At 32.8% G+C, this 21648-nt stretch overlaps 1 protein-coding gene across 1 annotated transcript in view; it reads right to left on the bottom strand.

Annotated features, from left to right (window-relative positions):
• Positions 1-21648, bottom strand: part of LOC128984127 (leucine-rich repeat serine/threonine-protein kinase 1-like) — a 105443-nt gene that overhangs the window by 72240 nt on the left and 11555 nt on the right. Inside the window, exons 8-9 of the mRNA XM_054403413.1 lie at positions 6071-6230; positions 4058-4202 (exon numbers count right to left, since the gene is read on the bottom strand). Of these exons, the coding sequence (XP_054259388.1) occupies positions 4058-4202; positions 6071-6230 (305 nt within the window). The remainder of the gene's footprint in view (positions 1-4057; positions 4203-6070; positions 6231-21648) is intronic.

Genomic DNA, 21648 nt, shown 5'->3' with positions numbered 1-21648 from the left:
TTGGCTTTTGTATTTATCATTTGGTGAGTTGGTTGATATTGGTAAACCCGACATAAAACTAGTCTACTCCAATTTTTTTAAGGAGGAACATAATACTGGTTAGCTATAGACAAATTCAATTTTAATATTTTTTCTGAACAAGAGACAATAGACATAGAAGCTGACAGCAATAAAGCAGATTTTTACTGCTTCTATTAACAAATCTTTTTCAATACATGTTTTCCCCCTTAACTCTCTAGATTTGTATTAACAGAAGTTAAAAGTGTTGTTAAGTTAACCTGCATTCTTTTAAATAGGACGTAGCTATATCTGCAAATTTTACAAAGTTGACCATGAAACTTCCGTAATCACTTACACTATTCTAGGTAGTCAAGACTGACTAAATACAGGGAAGTGTAGTTTACAACAGTCTATCATTCACAACTGAATGCAGCTAATTGGAACAGAGAGTGTAGGCTACAGGGCGGAACTGTATATTTAGATAAGGCTATTAACATTTATGACCGAGAGAAAAGAAATTCTTTATGGAAGAATGAGCCAGAATGTCTAATAGGTTTTCTACTTCCTCTCTCCATAATAATATGCAAATGCTGATTACACAATAGAAAATATGTGAAAGTATATCTACTTTACCACAGAAAACGTACTACTATAACCCAGAATGCCAACCGCATGGTAAAAAGCATTAAGCGGCAGGGCCGGATCTAGACAATTTTTGAGTGGGGGCAAACTAAAATTTGCCGCCCCTCCCCCCCCTTCACCCACAACAAAAAATCCCTCACAAATTAAACAAAAATGGAGGGTAAAGTGGAATAGGTAGATATAACGAATTCCTTGACATAACGAATTTTTTTAAATCCCCTAGAACTCTCCATAAGACACAATGTATATTTTACCTCTACATAACGAACAAACTATAACAACGACCTTGATTTAACGAATTTTTCGTGATTTCGGCTAAAATAAGACACCTCAATATAACAAATTTATCATTGTCAGAACCTCTACATTGCGAATTTAACCTCTGCATAACAAATTGTCTACGTCTTTCCCTCGATATAACAAATCCCCCACCCAATTATTGTTTTGGGAAAATCTGTTTCTTTATCAAATGAAATGGAAAGGTCACGTCATCGCTTGCGCTAACATTCGTCTGCTCCGTTTTACATCTTTGTCTGCTGTCTCTGCGCGCGCTATGTTGCAATTGAGAACTGATTTCATTCACTGAGGACTGATGACGACGTAATGTTTAGTAAGCTGTGATTGGGCAATATGGGATAACTATGGTGAATTGTACAATTTTTTTGATAAAGAAAAACCTAAGAAAGAATATAAAAACAAAACCAAAGAGAAAGAATAACAACATCGTTTTTTTAACATTCCTTTTACGAGTATTTTTACTATCCTTAAGTTGGCTATGATTATACACTTTTATAATGACTTATCTAATAATTTATTGTTTTCAATACGATTTGTTTCAACTAGCATTAGCAACACCAATGCTATAGTTAATGATTATTATTGACATTCCTCTGTTGTGATAAATCAGTACTGTACTGTAAGTAGCCTACCGGCCTATCGCGGGCAGTAGCTTACAAAACTTTCTACTGTTTTGTTTTGTTCTTTACATAATTTATGACTACGCAATACAGTGTTTGGCTAGGTTTTAGGAGGGTTAGAAACAAGCTGTGATTTTAAACTTATAGTTTTTAACCTGTACCAAGGTCAATGCCATTGTCATGATTGCGCAATATTCAAGATCCCTCCCCTTTATTATGCCGGATAATTTAGGTTCTACTGTACAATGTAAACACTGTACTGTAAAGTATTGTAGCCCATGCTACTTTAATTGTACTGTATTTTAATGAGGTCAAGTCCCGACCTATATTGATCGACGCTGGTTCTGAACCTCGACTTAGCGAAATTCCTGCAAACCTAACCTCTATATAACGAACCACGGCAGTGAGGCAGGGCGGCATGGCGCCTTGACAGGGATGGCGATCAGCTGAAATTATAAACAAACTTTTCTGTGCTGCTAACTATGCTATTAGGGCTCTCAGTGTTTTCTACTCCGTTGCAATTTATATTGATTTCTATTGTAAAATTATTGTTTGTTTATTACGTTATGCAGTTTTGAAATTACTTAATTGACGTTCCTTATGACGTTCGGCTCATTAAAAACTTTTTACAAACTGTATTAAACAAATTTACTGCAACCAGAAATTTGCCACCCCTCAACCCTGCCGCCCGGGGCAACCGCCCCCTCTGCCCCCCCCCCTTGTTCCGGCCCTGTTAAGCGGTTTGAGAGAGCTTTGCCTGTCAATCCGTAGGCAGCGCCACCAGCGTTGCCATGCTATTGCATAGCAACGCTGGTGGCGCTGCCTACGGATTGACAGGCAAAGCTCTCTCAAAACACTTAATGCTTTTTACTATGCGGTTGGCATTCTGGGTTATAGTAGTACGTTTTCTGTGACTTTACTGATATTTTTTACTTCACTTTTATAAGTCATAAGTAATTTATAAGTCTTATAATTTATTAGTAAGTACCATTCATTTGCACCTAAAATTTAATCATTACAAAGGTGACACAAACAGGTACATCGTCAAAAACTCATTGAGGACACAAATAAAAATTCAAAACAGTAAACATGTTGAATTAAAGTCTACAAAATTATCAAATAAACATAACTACTTAAAAAATTGAAGATAGCCTACATACTCTAACGTGATGAAGATAGCCTACATAAAAAAAACTGTCGGAAATTATATGAATTAATAAAAACATATAAATTGTCCTTTGAAAAATCCTCCAAAGTATAGCACCCTATTCTCTATTCCCAACCTTCCCTTTAGATTACTATGGTGTAGGCCTATTTTATCATTGGATTTTGGGTATAATTCATCGTCGTCACCACAGATAGTACTAATAAATTATGAAAGTCATAAACAAACACCTGATTAACATTTTATTACTTCTAACGAACCAGCGATCGTCGCAAAATATGATTGCACAGTAACCGATAATCCAAAACTGATCTTTATTTAAATATTCAGTTTGATTTTTTTGTTAAAACTGATAGGCTAAAACCAATAACCGACGTTAAAAACCGACCAATCATTAGTTATTATATTAGTGATTATAAAATCCACAAATTTCAATTCTCACATCAAAATCTTTAAAAGAGTAGTCCCAAAAGTAAAACCGTTCTAAATATACAAAACCTTTATTGGAGCTACTATTAAAACTGTTCATTCCAGAACCCCAGCAATGTCAAGTACCTCTCCTGCGATTGCAGAATATCATGTTTTTCCAATGACTGGGAAATATCAAGATCTGTTCCCATGATTTAGTTACTTGACACAACGATGTGAAAAAACAACTAACAGACCACAATAATGATGTAACATGCCATAATGATAATAATTCAAAACTTTCCAGCACATGATTAATACTTCGTAGAATTTTTAGTAGCCAAAACAATTTCTGGTTTTACAATCAGTAGGACACCTTTTTATAAGAGTTCAACAGTTATTTATTTGTTTATTACATTTTACAATGCCCAAAGCAGCATATACCATTTTCATGGTTTTTTAAAAAAGATACAAAATAAATATAATTTATGGGTGAAACAGCATGGGTACCGGTACCGGTACTTTGAAGACTATACCTTGCTTGATATGGGACATACCACATAGTACATCCTTTTTACTGAGCTTTTGTGAATAAGTATAAACAGTTTTATAAATTATTTGAACATCCTTAAATAGTTGTGATGTTGTTTGTTTTGTTGTTGTTCAAAATAGTCTATCTATAAGTTGTTGAAATCCTAAAGATCAGTGTTTGAATTCTCAGGCCGCATACAGCATGGAATAATTAACACTCAAGTCCTTAAATTCATATAGTGGAATCAGAAAGTGAGCTTTATAAAATACACTTATTTGCAAAGTAATGATTTCAAATAACAAACCCTTACGTTATTTCATTTTGTGAATAAAATCACAGTTTAAAATATTCCTAATGTTAAGTTCTTATTAGGCTAGTTGGATAGATATTTACCTTGAGTAAAAGTTCAGCAACGTCCTTGTGACCCTTGAAGCAAGCGATGTACAGAGGAGAATAGCGAGTGACAGGGTGAATACGACCATCAGCCTCAGCATCTAACAGTGCCTTCACTATGTCTTTGCGACCTAGCTCACATGCTCTGCAATGTTGTATCACATTATAAACATGTAGCCAGAGCAACTTGAGCATCATGAAATTAAACATGTAAACTGCAAATTTGAGTCATTACGACCAAGCTCACATGCTCTGCAATGTTGTATCACATTATAAACATGTAGCCAGAGCAACTTGAGCATCATGAACTTAAACATGTAAACTGCAAACTTGAGTCATCACTACCAAGCTCACAATACAGTGGCGGATCCAAGGCATTATTTCGGGGGGGGGGGGGGGGGCAAGTTCGATGATGAGGGCAATCTTTGGGGATTGGGGGGTAAGGATAACCCCCCATTGGAGGGGGCTCTGGGGTCCACCCCCGGAAAATTTTGGAAAATTTAAACTGAAAACTCGTGTTAGTAGTCCAACTAGAGACAAAGTCCTGATTATTTTTGCAATTTAAATCTATAGTTTTTAATTAGATCTATTTACAATAGTCTACTTGATAAGGGAAATAAAAACACAAAAGACCAATTTGAAGGTTCAAACCTTAAATTTATTATTTACAAACTTTTCTCCATAAAACTTAAACAACAAGTTCCAAGTCGAGCCTTCTTTTTCCTCCTTTAGCAAAACGCTAAATTACGTTTTCAACATTCACCTCAAAATTGTGATGTATGCATAACAGACATAATCCATTCAACCTGACTTCAACCATTCTTTTACGTAGCAAAGATTTTACGAGCTTAAGGCTGCTGAATGTCCTTTCAGCACTTGCCACACTTACTGGTAGTGTGATGAGTACTTGTAGAAGAGTTCGTATAGTTGGAAATATATCTTGTTCGCAGCATTTGAACACTTCTATGGCAAAGTTAGGATTTTTCATTCCTTCTTCTTTCTCCCTTGATCACTCAGCTCTCCAAATGCTTGACTCCCCTTCAAATACAGCTTCAGAATCATTAGGCAAAAGAGTTTTAAAGTTTTGAAAACTTTATGCAGTCTCTCGTTCAACTTTAAACCTTTTTTGTTGACATTGTTGAATATACTTGCTGGCATTAAAAGGTTGTGGTCGAAGCACAACAGATTTTCTTTGGAGAATCTGGTTTGTAGATCATTGATGACATGGTCGAGAAGGGGAATGCACATGGACTTTCTATAATATTCCATCACTGACTCTGCTTCATGGTTTTCTCTATGCCTTTGGGTTTTTACTACTCTGGGCATTTTTCGCTAAACGCCCAGCTTTTAAGAGGTGGTTAGTAGGTCTTAACATGGTATAGCATAGCTTTATGAATAATTTTTAAAGAGTTTTCACATGCTCTAGATCTGTCATGGACGAGCACCAATCGAAGGTTATGTTGTTAGGTGTAGGTGAACTATTAAACCTACTAACTATCATTATGATGACATATGAAATAGAGTAAGCTTACCTGGCGTTGCCTTTAACTATTTGAAGGACAATGTCATTTTGGTAGCTTGTTTCATAACATCAGCAGTCTCAGTTACAGCTCAACACAAAAACATTACCAACCTAAGTAAAACAACGATGCAGAATGGATAAGGTTAAGGAACTATTTTGCACACGATCTAGACTCAGCGGCCAAAGTTAGGTAGGCTTCTAATTTATACTGCTAGAGCCTGCGCCCCGTAGCTTTCCAGCAAGTAAATTTAATGTCTTATGGCACTGATTTGATAAATATTATTCTATCTGTTTTGCGTGACAGTGACTCAGTGGCACTCGTTAACCTGAATTGATATTAGAAACAAATCACAATTTTTTTTGTTTTCAAATTCTTGGTGGGAGGGGGCAAATTGCCCCCTTTGCCCCCCCCCCCCCTAGGATCCGCCACTGTCACAACACAATCTAAAACATGTATCACGTATTAACATGTGAGGATTGAGGATACTCACGTATAAAGCAGCGTGTTGGAGCCATTGGGAGCCATGTTGACCACCAGTTCAGCCTCTGAGCTCAGTTGAGAGATGAGAGACCTCACCAGAGCAATGTCTCCATTACTACAAGCTTCTCTCAGAGATTGGTGGAAGTTGTGACGCACTTGTTCTCTGGAATCTGCAAAACAGACAACAGCTTTAGATAAATAGTCTAATAGATATGCCAATTCTTCCAGTACTTTCCTTTTCCTAATTCTTTTTGACATCACCTTAAGTTCTTGTAGATTGGAGGTTGGTTAATTGATTATGCTGAAGAGCTTTCAGCTTACAGAAGAATATTCGTTGTGTTCATTTTACACTGTGTAAAAATGTTCTGCGTTTTGGAACCATTTTCCATTTACGATAGGAACTGACTGAATAATCACCATGCTAATGGAGAAGGGTAGCCCAGAGTAGAGAGGAATTGAGTTTTGGCCGTTTATTGCATGACCATGATAAAATACTTTATATATTACACTTTTATATAATACACTTTATATATTGCAGATAAAAAGTGAGTATTGACAATTATTTTAATAAACTTCAAATTTTAGCGAATTTCCCTATAGGGAAGTAGCTATTACCGTAGGTGGCACGGTAAGACCTAGACCCGGGACCGATTTACTTTTTCATTTTGATGTCCCCAGAGGCCAAAAACACCATTCGTTCAAATTTTTATATATGTATATATATATATATATATAGACATATATATATATATACGTCCGTGAACGCGATCACTTGAGTAATTTTTGTCCGATTTTGATGAAATTTGGTTTAAAGGTGTAAAGCGGGATAAACTTGAATGAGTTCGCGAACCAGCACGATCGGACCATGGGAACGGGGCTTTACGGGGGGTTTTATGGGGTAAAAATTGGTTTTTCTCACTTTTGACCCTCAAAACACAAAATTTCCCGATTTCTCTTTAGGCCTTATTAAAGAGCTTAAAAAAACAAATAATTTAGTATACAAAAGTATTTTTGTTCGATTATTAGTAACGGAGAAAATTAAAAAAATTTTAAATTTAAAATTCCCATGTTATTCTTATGGAAAATTTGTCAAATGTTGTAGTTTGCTTGTTTGTGGATATATTTTGATCAAACTTGGCAAATTTATTTATTTTGTACTAAGCTATCAATATTTTACTCAAAAACACACTTTATTAGTTTCCTTGTAGCAGCAAACCTAGGTACTCGTTAAACCTAATGTTATTAAAATATATTTAACTGAATCAATTCAGACAAATGGAAATTCGCTTAGTCGGCAGGTTTGCTGCGGCGGGGGTATTTACTATTATTTCACACTTATTAGTTCTGTCTAGAATCAAAACTAATACAGTAGGAACCTGACCTTGCCAGTTATCAAAACCTGTTCTTGAGCTACTTTCAAATTAGTACAGCAAATAGTACGCAGCATGCTAATTTGTCAAGGCACCTCATACTTCCACACTAGTAGATTCTTGGACTATTTTTTGGACAAATCGTTTACCACTTACAGCCTCCAAAAGGAATGCCAGGATTTTGAATGGCTGTTGCTTGGGTAGACAGGTGGGATAAATAATATGCATAAACATGGTTATTACAACATATTTTCCCATTACAATACAGTAGTCTAGCTAGATCCTCAGGTGTTAGGAAGCTGGTTAGGCAGCCCACAAGTCAAAATATTTTCTATTACCGTATCGGTAACTGGGTTATTTTTGGACGCCCAGTACTCACTTTATCTACTTAAGGGGAGTCGCTACTGAAAATGACTAATTTTGTAAAAATATGATTTTTTTCTTGTTCTATAAAGTTTCAGAAAAACATAACATATGGTATACCTAATCTATATTTTTACCACTGTGAAAAAAATATTTGAAGTGGAGCGAGCACACCTGTTTTCAGGCATCAGACTGAGCCAGGCAGCTGGTTAGTATAAACTTCAACCGCTGTTTTCCGCAACTTTAAAACGTTGTTATTTTTTACATATAAATTCTTATAACTTTTTAACTATTAAAGGTATACAAATGAAATTTTTAACACACATTGTTTATATTATAAAGCAGCTTTTTGTCCATGGATATTGTAATAGGTTTAATACAAGTATATGAACAAAAATATTAAATAAAATACTAATTGCATAGGAATTTTGTTAAAGTTATTTATTAAACTAATTAAGAAAAAACATGAGTAAGCAGAAAAAGTTATTACTTCTTTGCTCTTTAAGATGAGACATCAAACAATAAAATTGGTTCATTAGTTAAAAAGTTATGAGAGATTTAAAAAACCCATTTCCCCCTGAAAAAAGTTTAAAAAACTCCAAAAAGTATAAAAAAATTGTCTTTTTACTTTAACAGCGGTAAACCTTTATCTAAGACTAAACTAACCTAAAAAGTATGTAATAATCAAAAGATTATTTATTGTCAAGGTGATAGACAAAAAAAAAATGTTGTCCTTTCCTTCTCTGCCACCTATACTTGAAACATGAAGAGACATAATCCATTCAACCATTCTTGTACGTAGCCAAGATTTTACGAGCTTAAGGCTGCTGAATGTCCTTTCAGCACTTGCCACACTTACTGGCTCAATAATACCAGCATTGTATTTTCAGTGCTTGGTTTTGTGCTAAATGACAAGCACTGACAAATCCTATTATAAGAATCCAATTAATTGATTTGAACATCATTTTATATAATGCATCACTGTGAGAACACGCCCTGTAGAAAATGGGATAAAGGGAAGCACATGAATCCTGCTTTCTACAAACACCCAAAACCAATAAAAAGTTATGATTAAAACTAAACAGGCACTTATCTAAGTCACAGAGAGAGTGGATTAAGGGAGGAATTTTAAAGGTTTGTACAGTCATGCTGTTAAACTTAAATAAATAATATTTCCTCAAATGTAACAGTTATAAACGTTAAATAATCATCCATAATATGACACATTTCCCAAAAAAATAAATAATAATCCCTCACATTCAAAGTAACTATGCAAAAATATAACTATGTAAAAATGATAAAATAGTTTATCCTACAATAAGACTTAAGAATCATACCAGTTTCAAATTCAACATCTTCAACGAAGTAACTGCAAGCCTCAAAAGCAGTTTCAGGGAGATCTGGAGATTTGACTAGATCATCATCAAAGATCAACTGCAGGAAATCTTCAGTCATGACCAGGCAGGTCACAGGTCAAACACAAACAACACTTGGCAGATAGCACACAAAACACCATAGCACCATGTAGCACCGGAAAACACCATACAGCACCATACAGAAAACACCATGTAGCACCAGTAGAATGAATATCACAGACACTGTTCGGTAACTTTCACTGTATCCAGTCTTTAAGAGGTTGATAACCTTAAAAAATATGTTTTATAACAAACACAAATTAACTATTAATGAACTTGTAAACGGAAATTTTGCATTTGGTTTCTGAATACCAATTTACAACTTATGAACTTTTCAGAATAGAAAATGTAACTATTAATTTTATTGTTTTAATTTTTTTGTATTGCACGATTTGTAACTGTTGAGTTTTACCTTTCCAATCCATTCAGTGTAATTTTTTTGTACTGGCCAACTATAGTACGGTACTCTTTTGTATAGAGTACCTTTATTTTTCAGTGAACTTTGCTGCAAAAAGAATGCATAAAAGTAGTCAGTTAGCTACAACAATACTATTGTCAAAATGTAAATGATATAATATATTTTACTTGGACATTCAAACTAAATTAAACACAGGGGTTTATGTTATGAAATTACGTTCTCTTTTTACTTAATCTAAAACAGATGTGATTTTTACCTTCCAACATTTTTATTCCTATATGTTCAACTATAAAATTTGGTGATTATGATTAGGTTATCAAGTCAGAAAGAAAGAAAATTTAAAACTTGGCGAAGTGGAATTTGTAATGTGGATATGTAAAATTTCTGTATTATGTAATACCTTCTAAATTGTCTTAATTTATCAACAAGAAAATGTTTCTTTACATATAGCTAGAAAACATCAATGCATCGCCTTTCAGAAGAAGTATTTAGAGAGTCTTACTCTACTTTCTTTAATTCCCTATTGAGTGTGTCTGGGATTTCTCTCCAACTACATAAATGGCTAACAATCTAAGTGATTGTTGTTGTAAAGTATGTTTGAAGCCATTTTAAACTCTTATTCCTTGATATCACAATCTAATTATTATCCATATTATATTATTACATAATAGAGGGTTTGTGAGGTAAGCTAACGGTACCAGTGGTGGCTGGTGATTGGTGAGAGGGAGATGCCAATATAGTCCAGTGACCTCTACAGGTCCTGGAGATTATATAACCTCTGCTGCACCGACCTTCATATCAACATCAACATTATATAACCAACTACTCATCCTACAGTCAACAACTGAGTTTATACCTTCATCAGGAGAAGCGACTATAGTGTACATTAAACATCAAATAGTCCACAAGTCATTAGAAGTTGTTGTGAAATTAAAAACCGTTTTCAGAAATATTTGATTTCCCAACTTTTGTATTATTTTAATCCTCGACTATTATGATTGCATACAGTGTATGGTTTCATTATTTTAATTGTTATTTATAAATGGAAGTATTCATAATTATTTATTATTTTTTTGTTAACTACCACTATTTTTGCATGAAAATGCATTTTTAGAAATATTTACTTGTTGTGATAATTCAATAACAAGACAGAAAACTGAGATTAACTCTTTAAATATAGGGGACTCTTAAATATTTTTTTTCATATTTTGTATTTTTGAAAATCAAAAAATAATGAACATATTAATGTAATTAATACATTTTAACTCAAATTTTGTCATTTTTATGTGCTATGTATTGACTGAAAACAAAAGAATTTGGCTTATAGTATGATTTTAAATTTGATTATTCCACATTTCTGATATAGTAAAAACAAACTATTCCATCAGCAGTGGGATGGGGTGATAAGCTCTTAAATTTCACTTTAACTTTACTGTATTGTTAGTAAATAAGAAACTAAAAGATAAACAGTTGGATAGCTGAATAAAATGAGTTGTATTCAACAATGGAAGTAAAAGTGGTGTCTGATTGAAGAAGAGAGAAAGAGAGATTTTGCTGATTTGCCATGAACACCAGATCACTCTTCTGAAGAGATGATATACCTTCTGTAAATGTAAAAGGAATTACTGAATATGGGGGGGTTTTATGGGGTAAAAATTGGGTTTTCTCATTTTTTATTCTCAAAACCAAAAAATTCCCAATTTCTCTTGATACCATTTTAAAGAGCTTAAAAACAAATAATTTAGTATATTGAAGGTTTTTTTTACAGTTATTAATCATGGGAAAATTGTAAATTTAAAACTACCATGCAATTCTTATGGAGAATGATTAAACTGTTGTAGTTTGGTTGTTTACGGACATATTTTGATCAAATTGGCCAATTAACTTATTTTACACAAATCTATTGATCTTTAAAAAAAAACCCCACTTTATTGCCCTCCCCGTAGCAGCAAACCTAGGTACTTATTTAAAAAAAAGAATAATTAAATAAATTTTATTGAAAATACAATCGGGCAAATGGAAATTCGCTTAGTCTGCAGGTTTGCTGTGGTGGGGGTATTTTGATTTTATATATAAACATTTAATCACGATGCTGCATCACTGAGAGGATACTACTGTTGTAACTTGTAAGTGTATTAAGGAGAAAGTTGTGCTTCTCTGTGGTAATGTTGACTGTTGACTGTTGGTGTACATTACGCCAAGTGGAGTGGTGTGGTGTTTACCAGCCATGACAGGAATTCACAGAGTATGCTAATGGGTTTTTTGTTCCCACCAACCAGGGAATAAACTGAACCTTGAAGGACTCTTACTCTCAAGAGTGACATGTTCTACTTTTTATAACACATTGGCAAATACTTAGTAATCAGTCATCTGTATCATGTGTGTAATCATGTACAGTATTCACTTCCTAAGGAAGATAGTAAGAAACTGTTTTCTATATCTGTTTGATATTCTGTATATCATAGGAAAAAACAAGCCCATAGATAGGATTTTTTGATAATTTTCTCAAATTTTGCTTTGCATATGGTTCAATATTCAATGGATATGTTATATGACAGGGTTTTGATGTAGACCTAAGATATAAATTGGGCCCCACTGCCATTCCAATTAATACTATATATATGTATATATCCCAGTTACCTTTTTAATATGTAGGGTATATATAGATGTAGTGTAATTTACTATTTTAAATAGCTATGGCCTAATGAGAATAAAGCTACTAACTTAATATGTTTGTTTAAAATCGACTGTCATAAAAATGTTATTGATTGTTATTAGAACCTCAAACCTTAAGGTCAATAAAATGTTCAGCATTTTATTAATCAATTTCTAGGAGCCAAAATTCAAATGTAATTATTGTTTTAACAATAATTTACTGAATACTTTACTAACTAGAATAATAAAACAAACAGATATCATAATAATTTATTAACTATATGATTTAGTTACAGTTTTGTTTTTAGTTTTTAAAATAAAAGGTAGGCCTACATAATGAAGTTTTTTTAGCCTTCCAACTTGGTTCCAAAATGTACCTGTTTACATGACCTCTATTATTACCCTCAAAATTTAAAACCCCTTTCTTTTGAAATAGCCTAGTCCCTTGAAGAAAAACTATTTACAAAAATACAGTGCTGTAAATTAATATTTTAGTATGTTACAAATTAATGAAACTAAAGGATTGAAAATATAATAAGTATGTACAGATATACCAATCTACAAGGTTAGTAAAATTTCTCTACGAATAATTTTGATTCAAGCATCTTAAGTGTTGATTATATAATGTAGCAATTTTACAAAATCTCTTAAAGTCAAACTGCCTATTTAAAGATTATTTTTGAGATAAATGTACCGTACCAACAACTATGCAAGTTTCAGTTTACATTAATATTCATTGTTTAACTTTAAGAGGTGTTGTAACATGCATGATCTTATGTAAACAAAAAGTTGCATGGCAATAAAAGCCTGAAGTAAAAATACTAACAGGAAATTGCACAAAATTGTAAAAAACTTTATAGGCTTACAATGTTTTAAAATAGTAATACGTGTATGAATTTAGGATTATTATTTATTTATTTTTTTACATTTGAACCAAGAGTTAAATAAGAGAATATCATTACATTGATATTACTGTAATTTGTTTCAACTCGCCTAACTAGAATTTAAAGGTTACCTAGATGAATACCTACAAAACTAAACGGTGGGTAAAACACTACGATAATTCGACTACAACAAGAAAAACAATAGCTTATAACAATAAACACAATAATTGTGACACAGCAAGATCGTCTCAACCAACACCACCGGCATTTACACAGACTGACACTTCCGTAACCGGTCTAGCGGGCGCGGGCCCTACACTTACACTGGTCACTGGCGCGGTGGCGGCAAACTTTCGACCCTCTCTCTCCCACCCTCTCTCTCTCTCACACACACACATACACATAGTCTGTCTATCTGTCTGTCTGTTCGCCAGAGATTACCGCCAATTACCACGTCACGATCAACCCTAGTCAGCTAGTCTTTGCAAGGTTATGTGAAACTGCACATCTTACAATCAGGTTATGTAATAGGAAGAAGGATAATTTAAAATGAGTTTCATGATTAACAAATTAGTTTTTAAAAGGGGAAAAAATGCTTACAGAAAATGTAACAATAGGGTGTACTGCATTCATGTCAAACGTCTACTTAAACATGTAGATATTTGGAATATTTTGAAAGACTTATTTAAAACAATATACTATTGTAAGTGGGTTTGTTGTGTTATGTGTGAAGTTATGTAAGTTAGTGTACACATTATAAACAACAATATAATTATTTGGGGTTAACAATGAACAGAAATTATAACTCTTTACACAAAACAATTTGATTCAATTCATTATGTTTGCATTTTATAGTACTATAGGGCTACTACTTATGTGATCAAAGTAAACAAGTAGTGCATATTGATTGTTAGGTATAATGTTAGTGTTGTTTGTCTTAGCGTTTGCAATAAATAACAAATATATTTTATTAGACATATTTTACTTGACATTTTCTTTATAAATTATTGTTGTGTAAGAAATTAATTTTAAAAAAATATTGAAAGAACAAATAATACAAGGATTTAAAATTTATCAACAAATTGTAAATTTTGACGAGACATAAAAACCACCTTAAAAAATAAAAATAAAGTTCTTTAAATAAAGAGGATTTTTGAAATTAGATTTTTTGGACGCTTAATCTTAAACAAAAAAAAAGTTGTAATTAAGAATTTATTTTGGCTATAAAATCAACAGAAATACCGATATTAAATATCTCGATTTGATTTATTAAAAGGTAAAACATTAATAATATTAAGAGTGCACAATTTTAAGACATATATTCATATCATTTACCTTAACATATATATTTTTTTACCACTTGTCACCATCGATCACTATTATTACAACTTGTCACAACATTGTTGATGCACAATATGTAAAATAACCTACATGCAAAGATGAAACTAATTTTACGAGTTTGACCAGATATTGGTTATTTTACTTTTTTATTAGAGAAAAAAATTAAAAAGTACCGTAGCTAAATCCATAAAGGGAAATTCACCTAAATGTATACATTTATTTGGATTAAAAAAATTGTCCTTACCTTATGGAATTCATTCAAGAAATTCTGCTGTCGGTTCCATAAAAACAACCTTATACACTTAGACTGAACAAGTCAATTCATTATTAAGTATAGAACCAACTTTGATTACACCTCTAGTTTTCAATTCATTCTTCACAATTTTATGTACGGTTCGGATAGTAGGTATAAACTTACATATTGGAGTATCAAACTTTTAAATTAACTTTGGGGTACTAGTAGGCAGTGTTACATTAAACCGATAAATATTTTAAGTTTTAAATATAAAATACACTTTAAATAACAAAGTGTTAAATCTATATAATATTAAAACGAAAGAGTGTTTTTTTATTTCACGATTCTGATTCAACCACTCGACGGATTTTCATGATTTTTGTGTTGAAAGAAAGATAATTTTGAGAACTAGGGAATGTCAAAGCCATAATTTTAGTTTAGGGTCCCAGTTTTTTAGAAATTAAGTTTTAATTTTTTAAAAGTCTAGCAGCCGACGCTAAGATTCTAAACTAGCTTTTGGCATAAAATAATCTGCTGAACATAACAGCTGTAAACATTCAGCTTTTGTGTCACAAATTCAGCATTTGGATAAAAATGTAAAGACATACTTAGGGTTGACTTATTTATACTATGTGTAATGCTAATCATTGATACGTTCAATTCTTCTGTAAGAGGATGACAGATTAATTTAATATACATAGTAAAATACTAGGATGTTCAAATTATTTTTTAAAGGAATCTTTGTAATCTTCGATTTGTTTTAGAGCAATATAATTTGTTTTAACTAACAGCTGGTTAGTTATAAAAATGCCCTATAGAACTATGAGGTTATTTACTCTGATTTTGTCATTGATTATAGGAAATAAGTAAGATTAGTAGACCACCGAGATAAGTAACACCATCGATGTGTACAAGTCGAGGCTCTGTACACGAGTTAAATAAAAAGATATGCAAATTATTTTACTGCTCAACTTTTTTGGAAAGGGTAGGAAAATCACAATGTTTACAGGTTTTAATTCATCTTGGCAGCTTTTTGTTTACAATCAATGTTTTTGAATGCTTGAACTTTGTTTGGATTAGGCCCGGAAATATTGATGTCATAAAGATGGAGATCAAGAATCCTCAGGAATACGATTTTAAATTACCACCACAACCTCAGACGGGTGTTATCCAAAGATATACAGATGAATGACATAGATTGAACACAACGTCATCATTGACCTAGGATACTGCAATTAGACTAACCATCCTTTTATGAAATCTAAAAAGTTGTTTGGAGTGTGTTTAGTTGTGGCTACGTTTGGAGGCGCTGAATATTTTATAGTTTAAATAAATGAATATGGGGAATTACGATGTACATTGATTCAATGAGGGTGGTTTAAATATCAAGGATATTGGAACTGATGGAATGGATGATAGACATAGACAATTAATTACGTCACTAGCTTTAATAGCGTTTTACTTTTTAAATTCCTTCAACATGTGACCAGTTCTTTTGTTCAAATGAATATTATTTTTGACTCAGCTGTTTACAAAACAAACTAATATGTTGTTGTGTTTACTTTTCTTTGCTTACGCTTATTTATTTAGCAATTGATGCAGTGAAATTGGCATAAAGGATGTGTGTGGACGATTCGTTTAATGATGTCAGGACACCAACTTTATAATTATGTGTACTGTGAATTTTATTGGATGTTTTCGTTTTATTTTAGAGAGTTTCAATTCAGATCTACTGGAAATTGTGTATAGTATGAGTAATTGTATTGTGGTGATATTGATTATGGAAGAGGTAGGTATGTGATGGAAGGTGATATCATTGACTAGGCCTATACACTTCTCAATTGATTATTACTCTTTCTACTGAAGGCTGCAATAAAATTTGTCTTTATACGTGTAAACTAGCTGTTCTGAATTATAGGCCTACACCGTTTTAACTGACTACCCCCGTACGTAGGACGGGCTAACACCTCGTTTAAAATAATAATAGAAGCTAAGCAATTTTACAAAATCCCAAAAATAAATTTTTGAGGAAAATATTTTATTTTTGCCAAATGTGATATTGACCCTATGTTACCAGTTAAGAGGGGAGTTGCAGTGACATGTAAGACAGGTGGGGGAGAGAAACCTTGTGTCAAGGATGGATGATATTGCAGTCTGAACCCTACATCTACTACAGAGTGGGGTACACCTGACACCAGACAACTGACAGCAGTCTGAACCCTACATCTACTACAGAGTGGGTACACCTGACACCAGACAACTGACAGCTCTAAGTGTAATCTTATGTACTGCATTTGCTACACAACTTGAGTAACAATACTGTAGTAGCTTTACAAATCTTAAGCAACTAAAATTGAAATTCTTTCTTCCAAGTTGCTGTGAAAACATCTAAATTATTATTATTATTTTCGTAAATGGCATACACATAACATTTTATCTGATTTTACCTATCCCTGTTTGACAGTATAAATATAAAAAGTTTATGAATTAAAACAAATACATTTAAATATTGTATTTTTATTGTTGTTACTTCTTTTAAACTGATCAAACAATTAATTCTCATAAGGTTAACATGGTAACAATTTCAAAAGTCCTGGAGTAGAGTCCTTCCTGATTTTAAGATTTGTAAATTAGACAGAAACCTTCATAGACGTATAAAACAATTAACAAAAATTTCACAGATGTATCGGATGGAAGGTTTGATAACACAGGCATTTTATTTGAGTATAGATTACACCTACTGGCTTGAAGAGTATCCCAAACCCCCTACATGTAGTTGTGTCCCAATCCCATTATCATTTACTCCTGAGGCAAACAGATGTATCTTCACGCTATTATACAAACTCGGAAAGACAATTGTTGATTTTTATAATCAATATTCATTTAAAGAGAATCAGGATCTTATGGTTGGGATTGAGTCAACTAAAACAAACTTTTAATCTTAAATTTTTACTTATGATTTTTGTTTGAAAAAAAAACTTGGCTAGGTTACAAGGTACTTTGGTAACCTAAGCCTAAGAAAATAAGAATAGGTACTAAGAAGAATAGAAACTAAGAATGGGTTTGTTTGAGGAAAGATTTACAAACAAATTTCCATGTGATACTTATAGCATACACCGTTGGTGACCAAACTGATCCCAATCACCTTATAAGTAACTGGCCTGCGACTATATAAGCCCTGGTCAACCTTGCTGTTGCCAATAATATGGTAATGATAACATTTGGATTCATGCCAATAGTCTACACAGACTAGTGTGTCAGGAAATCAGACTCAACTATGTTTTTATATAAGACGCCTGCAATTAAATATTTGTTGTCCAGGAAATTATATAAACAAGAACCTAAGCTAGTTTTGAGCATTAAATCTAGTATTTAGAAAATCTCCTGTTCCTTATACCTGTTTTGGGGTGTACAAACAGGTTTATACTGTACAACACTGGGTATAAGATTTATAGGTACAGTTGAACCTCAATAGCAAGATTCTCATGGAGAGTGTTAAGACTTGTTATCAAGATTCAAGGTTCACATCTTATTATTCTTATTGAGGTTTTAAATAACGTGTGCTTAGGTGTAAAATAAATTCTAGTGGATTTGAACATGACTCTTGTTATCAAGATTCCACAGTACTTATTTATGTGTTTTAATGGTTTTACTCAGTCACATAAGATGATTAATCTGAGTAAAAAGATGTTTAGAGATTTGAATCAAGTAACTTTAGACTGTAAACATTGACACGGTGAAAATTGTTTTCAATCAGTAAGATGAACAAGTTTTATCATTAGAATAGTATATTTTACCATTTGGTTTGAGTTAGCTTCTTAACATGGCCAGCAATTGAAAGACTATAGAATACTCTAGGCATTCTCCAAAACTGTTCACTGAAAATTACTTTTTTTACCATACACTTTTATATTACAAATAACAATTTTATTATTTGTTTATTTATTTAAATACCGTACCTAATTTACAAACAGTGCCGTGCACAAATTGTGCTCTTTTGGAGATAGCGTAACACTTGTCTATTGATGTATAGAATTAGCCCATGTTAAATCTCCATAAGAAAAGTTGAATCTCCATTTTTGACCCAACTAACATAAATATTTTCATAATACAAATAAAACTTGCACATATAGGACCCATAACATTTATTTTGGTAAAACCCGCATGTAATTTGGTCCAGTAGTATGATCAGGCTATCTGTCATAAGTTTTGCAAACTTTTTTAATATATAAGACAAGATCTATATAGAGAGCCGTGGTCGAAAACTCGACTAAAATTATGTGTATTGTGCAAACTTCTCTATTTACAACCCACGCTGTAAATAAAACATGTGATTAGAATTTATTTAATTTGTTTTGATTTTCTGTTTATATTTTGTTGTTATTTCGTCACCAACATGGCAAACAATAAGGCCCATGTAATTTTTTTTTTTATTTAAAATTAATGATTTTTATGCTTATTTTTGAGCCTGTTTTAATTTATAAAGGGATTTTGCACATCTACAGGAAAATATCTTTCATTTGGTACCAACCGCATATAATTCAGTCCAGTAGTATAATTAGGCTAGCTGTCATAAGTTTTTCATTTTTTTTATGTATAAGATAGATGATTGACAGTGTAACTTCCAAGCAGATTCATTATACAGCTAAGCTACACTAGTCTGTCATACGATGTTGCATACCCAACCTGTAGGCTATATATAAACACTATATAAACAGTATATATAAACAGTAAGTAAGTATAAACAGTAGTTATATATAAACAGTTTTGGTCAATCAGCTGATACATGCCAACTACTGGAATGGTAATTTGATAGTCTGATTGACTGTATCGATTCCAAGCAGCAACATGAACCAGCTCAGCTACAATGGTGTGTCACACAAAATTGCATACCAAAACATCCATATATTTACCTGTCTTATACAGTTTGAATACTACATAAAGGTAACCAGTTTTTGACCATAAGTGTCCTCAAGTACCAAGTACATAAATTTAAGCTTCTTCAATTTAAAATAGTGGACAGGTCAAGTAGAATGCACACCTGCCTCCATTCACCACCCAGGTAGTAGAGAGGAAGTTGAACAGATAACAAGATAACACCAAGGCCCCCTCTCCTTGTCCTCAACACTTCCTCGAGATTAACACAAACCTTCTTGGTGCAAAACTGACTACTGTACTGCTACACAGTAACAAATGTACCTTGAGCACTATTCCAGGGAAAATTTAAGAAAATAAATATAAAGAATTACAAAACAAACTTAAAATTTTTAAGGACTATAATGTTTTCATAATAGAGCTTATCTCCAATACATTGAGTCTATCCCATTAGTTTTTTTAACATGGATATACAGTGGTACCATAGTACAAAAGTGTACAAATTCCAAACTTAAGGTGTAATGCAAACTTGTGATATTTCTGTAAATCTTTAGTTACCTAATTTATATTTTTGTAGCAGGATTGTGTGTTGCCTATTTTGTAATTTGTAGATACACAAGCACACATCCTACAGAGATGCTATGGTCTACATAAAATACCCCCGCCGCAGCAAACCTGCCGACTAAGCGAATTTCCATTTGTCTGAATTGATTTTCAATTAAATATATTTTAATAACATTAGGTTTAACGAGTACCTAGGTTTGCTGCTACAAGGAAACTAATAAAGTGTGTTTGTTAGTAAAATATTGATAGCTTAGTACAAAATAAATAAATTTGCCAAGTTTGATCAAAATATATCCATAAACAAGCAAACTACAACATTTGACAATATTCACCATAAGAATAACATAGGAATTTTAAATTTAAAATTTTTTTAAATTTTCTATGTTACTAATAACCGAACAAAAATACTTTTATATACTAAATTATTTGTTTTTTTAAGCTCTTTAAAAGGGTCTAAAGGGAAATTGGAAAATTTTGTGTTTTGAGGGTCAAAAGTGAGAAAAACCAATTTTTACCCCATAAAACCCCCCTTAAAGCCCCGTTCCCATGGTCCGATCATGCTGGTTCGCGAACTCATTCAAGTTTATCCCGCTTTACACATTTTAACCAAATTTAATCAAAATCGGACAAAAATTACTCAAGTTATCGCGTTCACGGACGGATATATATATATATATAAAAATTTTAACCAATGGTGTTTTTGGCCTCAGGGGACATCTTAATGAAAAAGTAAATCGGTCCCGGGTCTAGGTCTTACCGTGCTACCTACGGTAATAGCTACTTCCCTATAGGGAAATTTGCTAAAACTGATCAAGATTTACTATTATAGGAAATGGTTATAAAAACTTGTCCTTGAAACAGAAAGAAGCTAAAAAAAAGAAATGATATTTTTTAAATGAGTTTTAAAACCTACCCCCTTTCAACTCAGTAAGTAATTTTTTAAATATTTAGCCACAGCAAGTTTTGGAAATGTATTAAAAATTTAAATAAAAATAAATAATTAAGACTCTGGAGGACTAACTAAAATAAATCATATTAAAAATATAACTATTTTTTTGCCTGATTTCGTTGGTCAAAGAGGATATTTAGGAGGAGAATGTAGTCACAGGAAGAGAAAAAACAACTAAGTCAAATAAGCATGATGAATATTACTACAGCCACCTCTAATACAAGGCCGTGACGTTCGAACTGGCAACCCCGCAATCACACCCCTTCTGGGTCCGTCTTCACACATGCTAGGCTACAACTTAAATGAGAGTTATGCTGTTTTCACTGCTCTATAGGATGAATGAAAGATATTTAAATGGCATATAAGGGTCCGCAGAATTGGCTAACTCTGGAACTCGCTAACCCCATGTTAAACGCCCTATCTTCAAATTTGGTCGATGAGAGGAACTCGCTAACTTGTTCGGTTTCGGAATTGGCTAACTCCGGAACCCGCTAACCCGCTCTAGAGCCGGGTTAGCGA

Source organism: Macrosteles quadrilineatus, unplaced genomic scaffold (assembly GCF_028750875.1).
Source record: "Macrosteles quadrilineatus isolate MER2022 unplaced genomic scaffold, UCM_ALF_1.0 Scaffold_2__2_contigs__length_208266976, whole genome shotgun sequence".
Lineage (NCBI taxonomy): Eukaryota > Metazoa > Arthropoda > Insecta > Hemiptera > Cicadellidae > Macrosteles > Macrosteles quadrilineatus.
The sequence above is the reverse complement of the archived record's forward strand: the minus strand, read 5'-3'. Positions and strand labels throughout refer to the sequence as shown.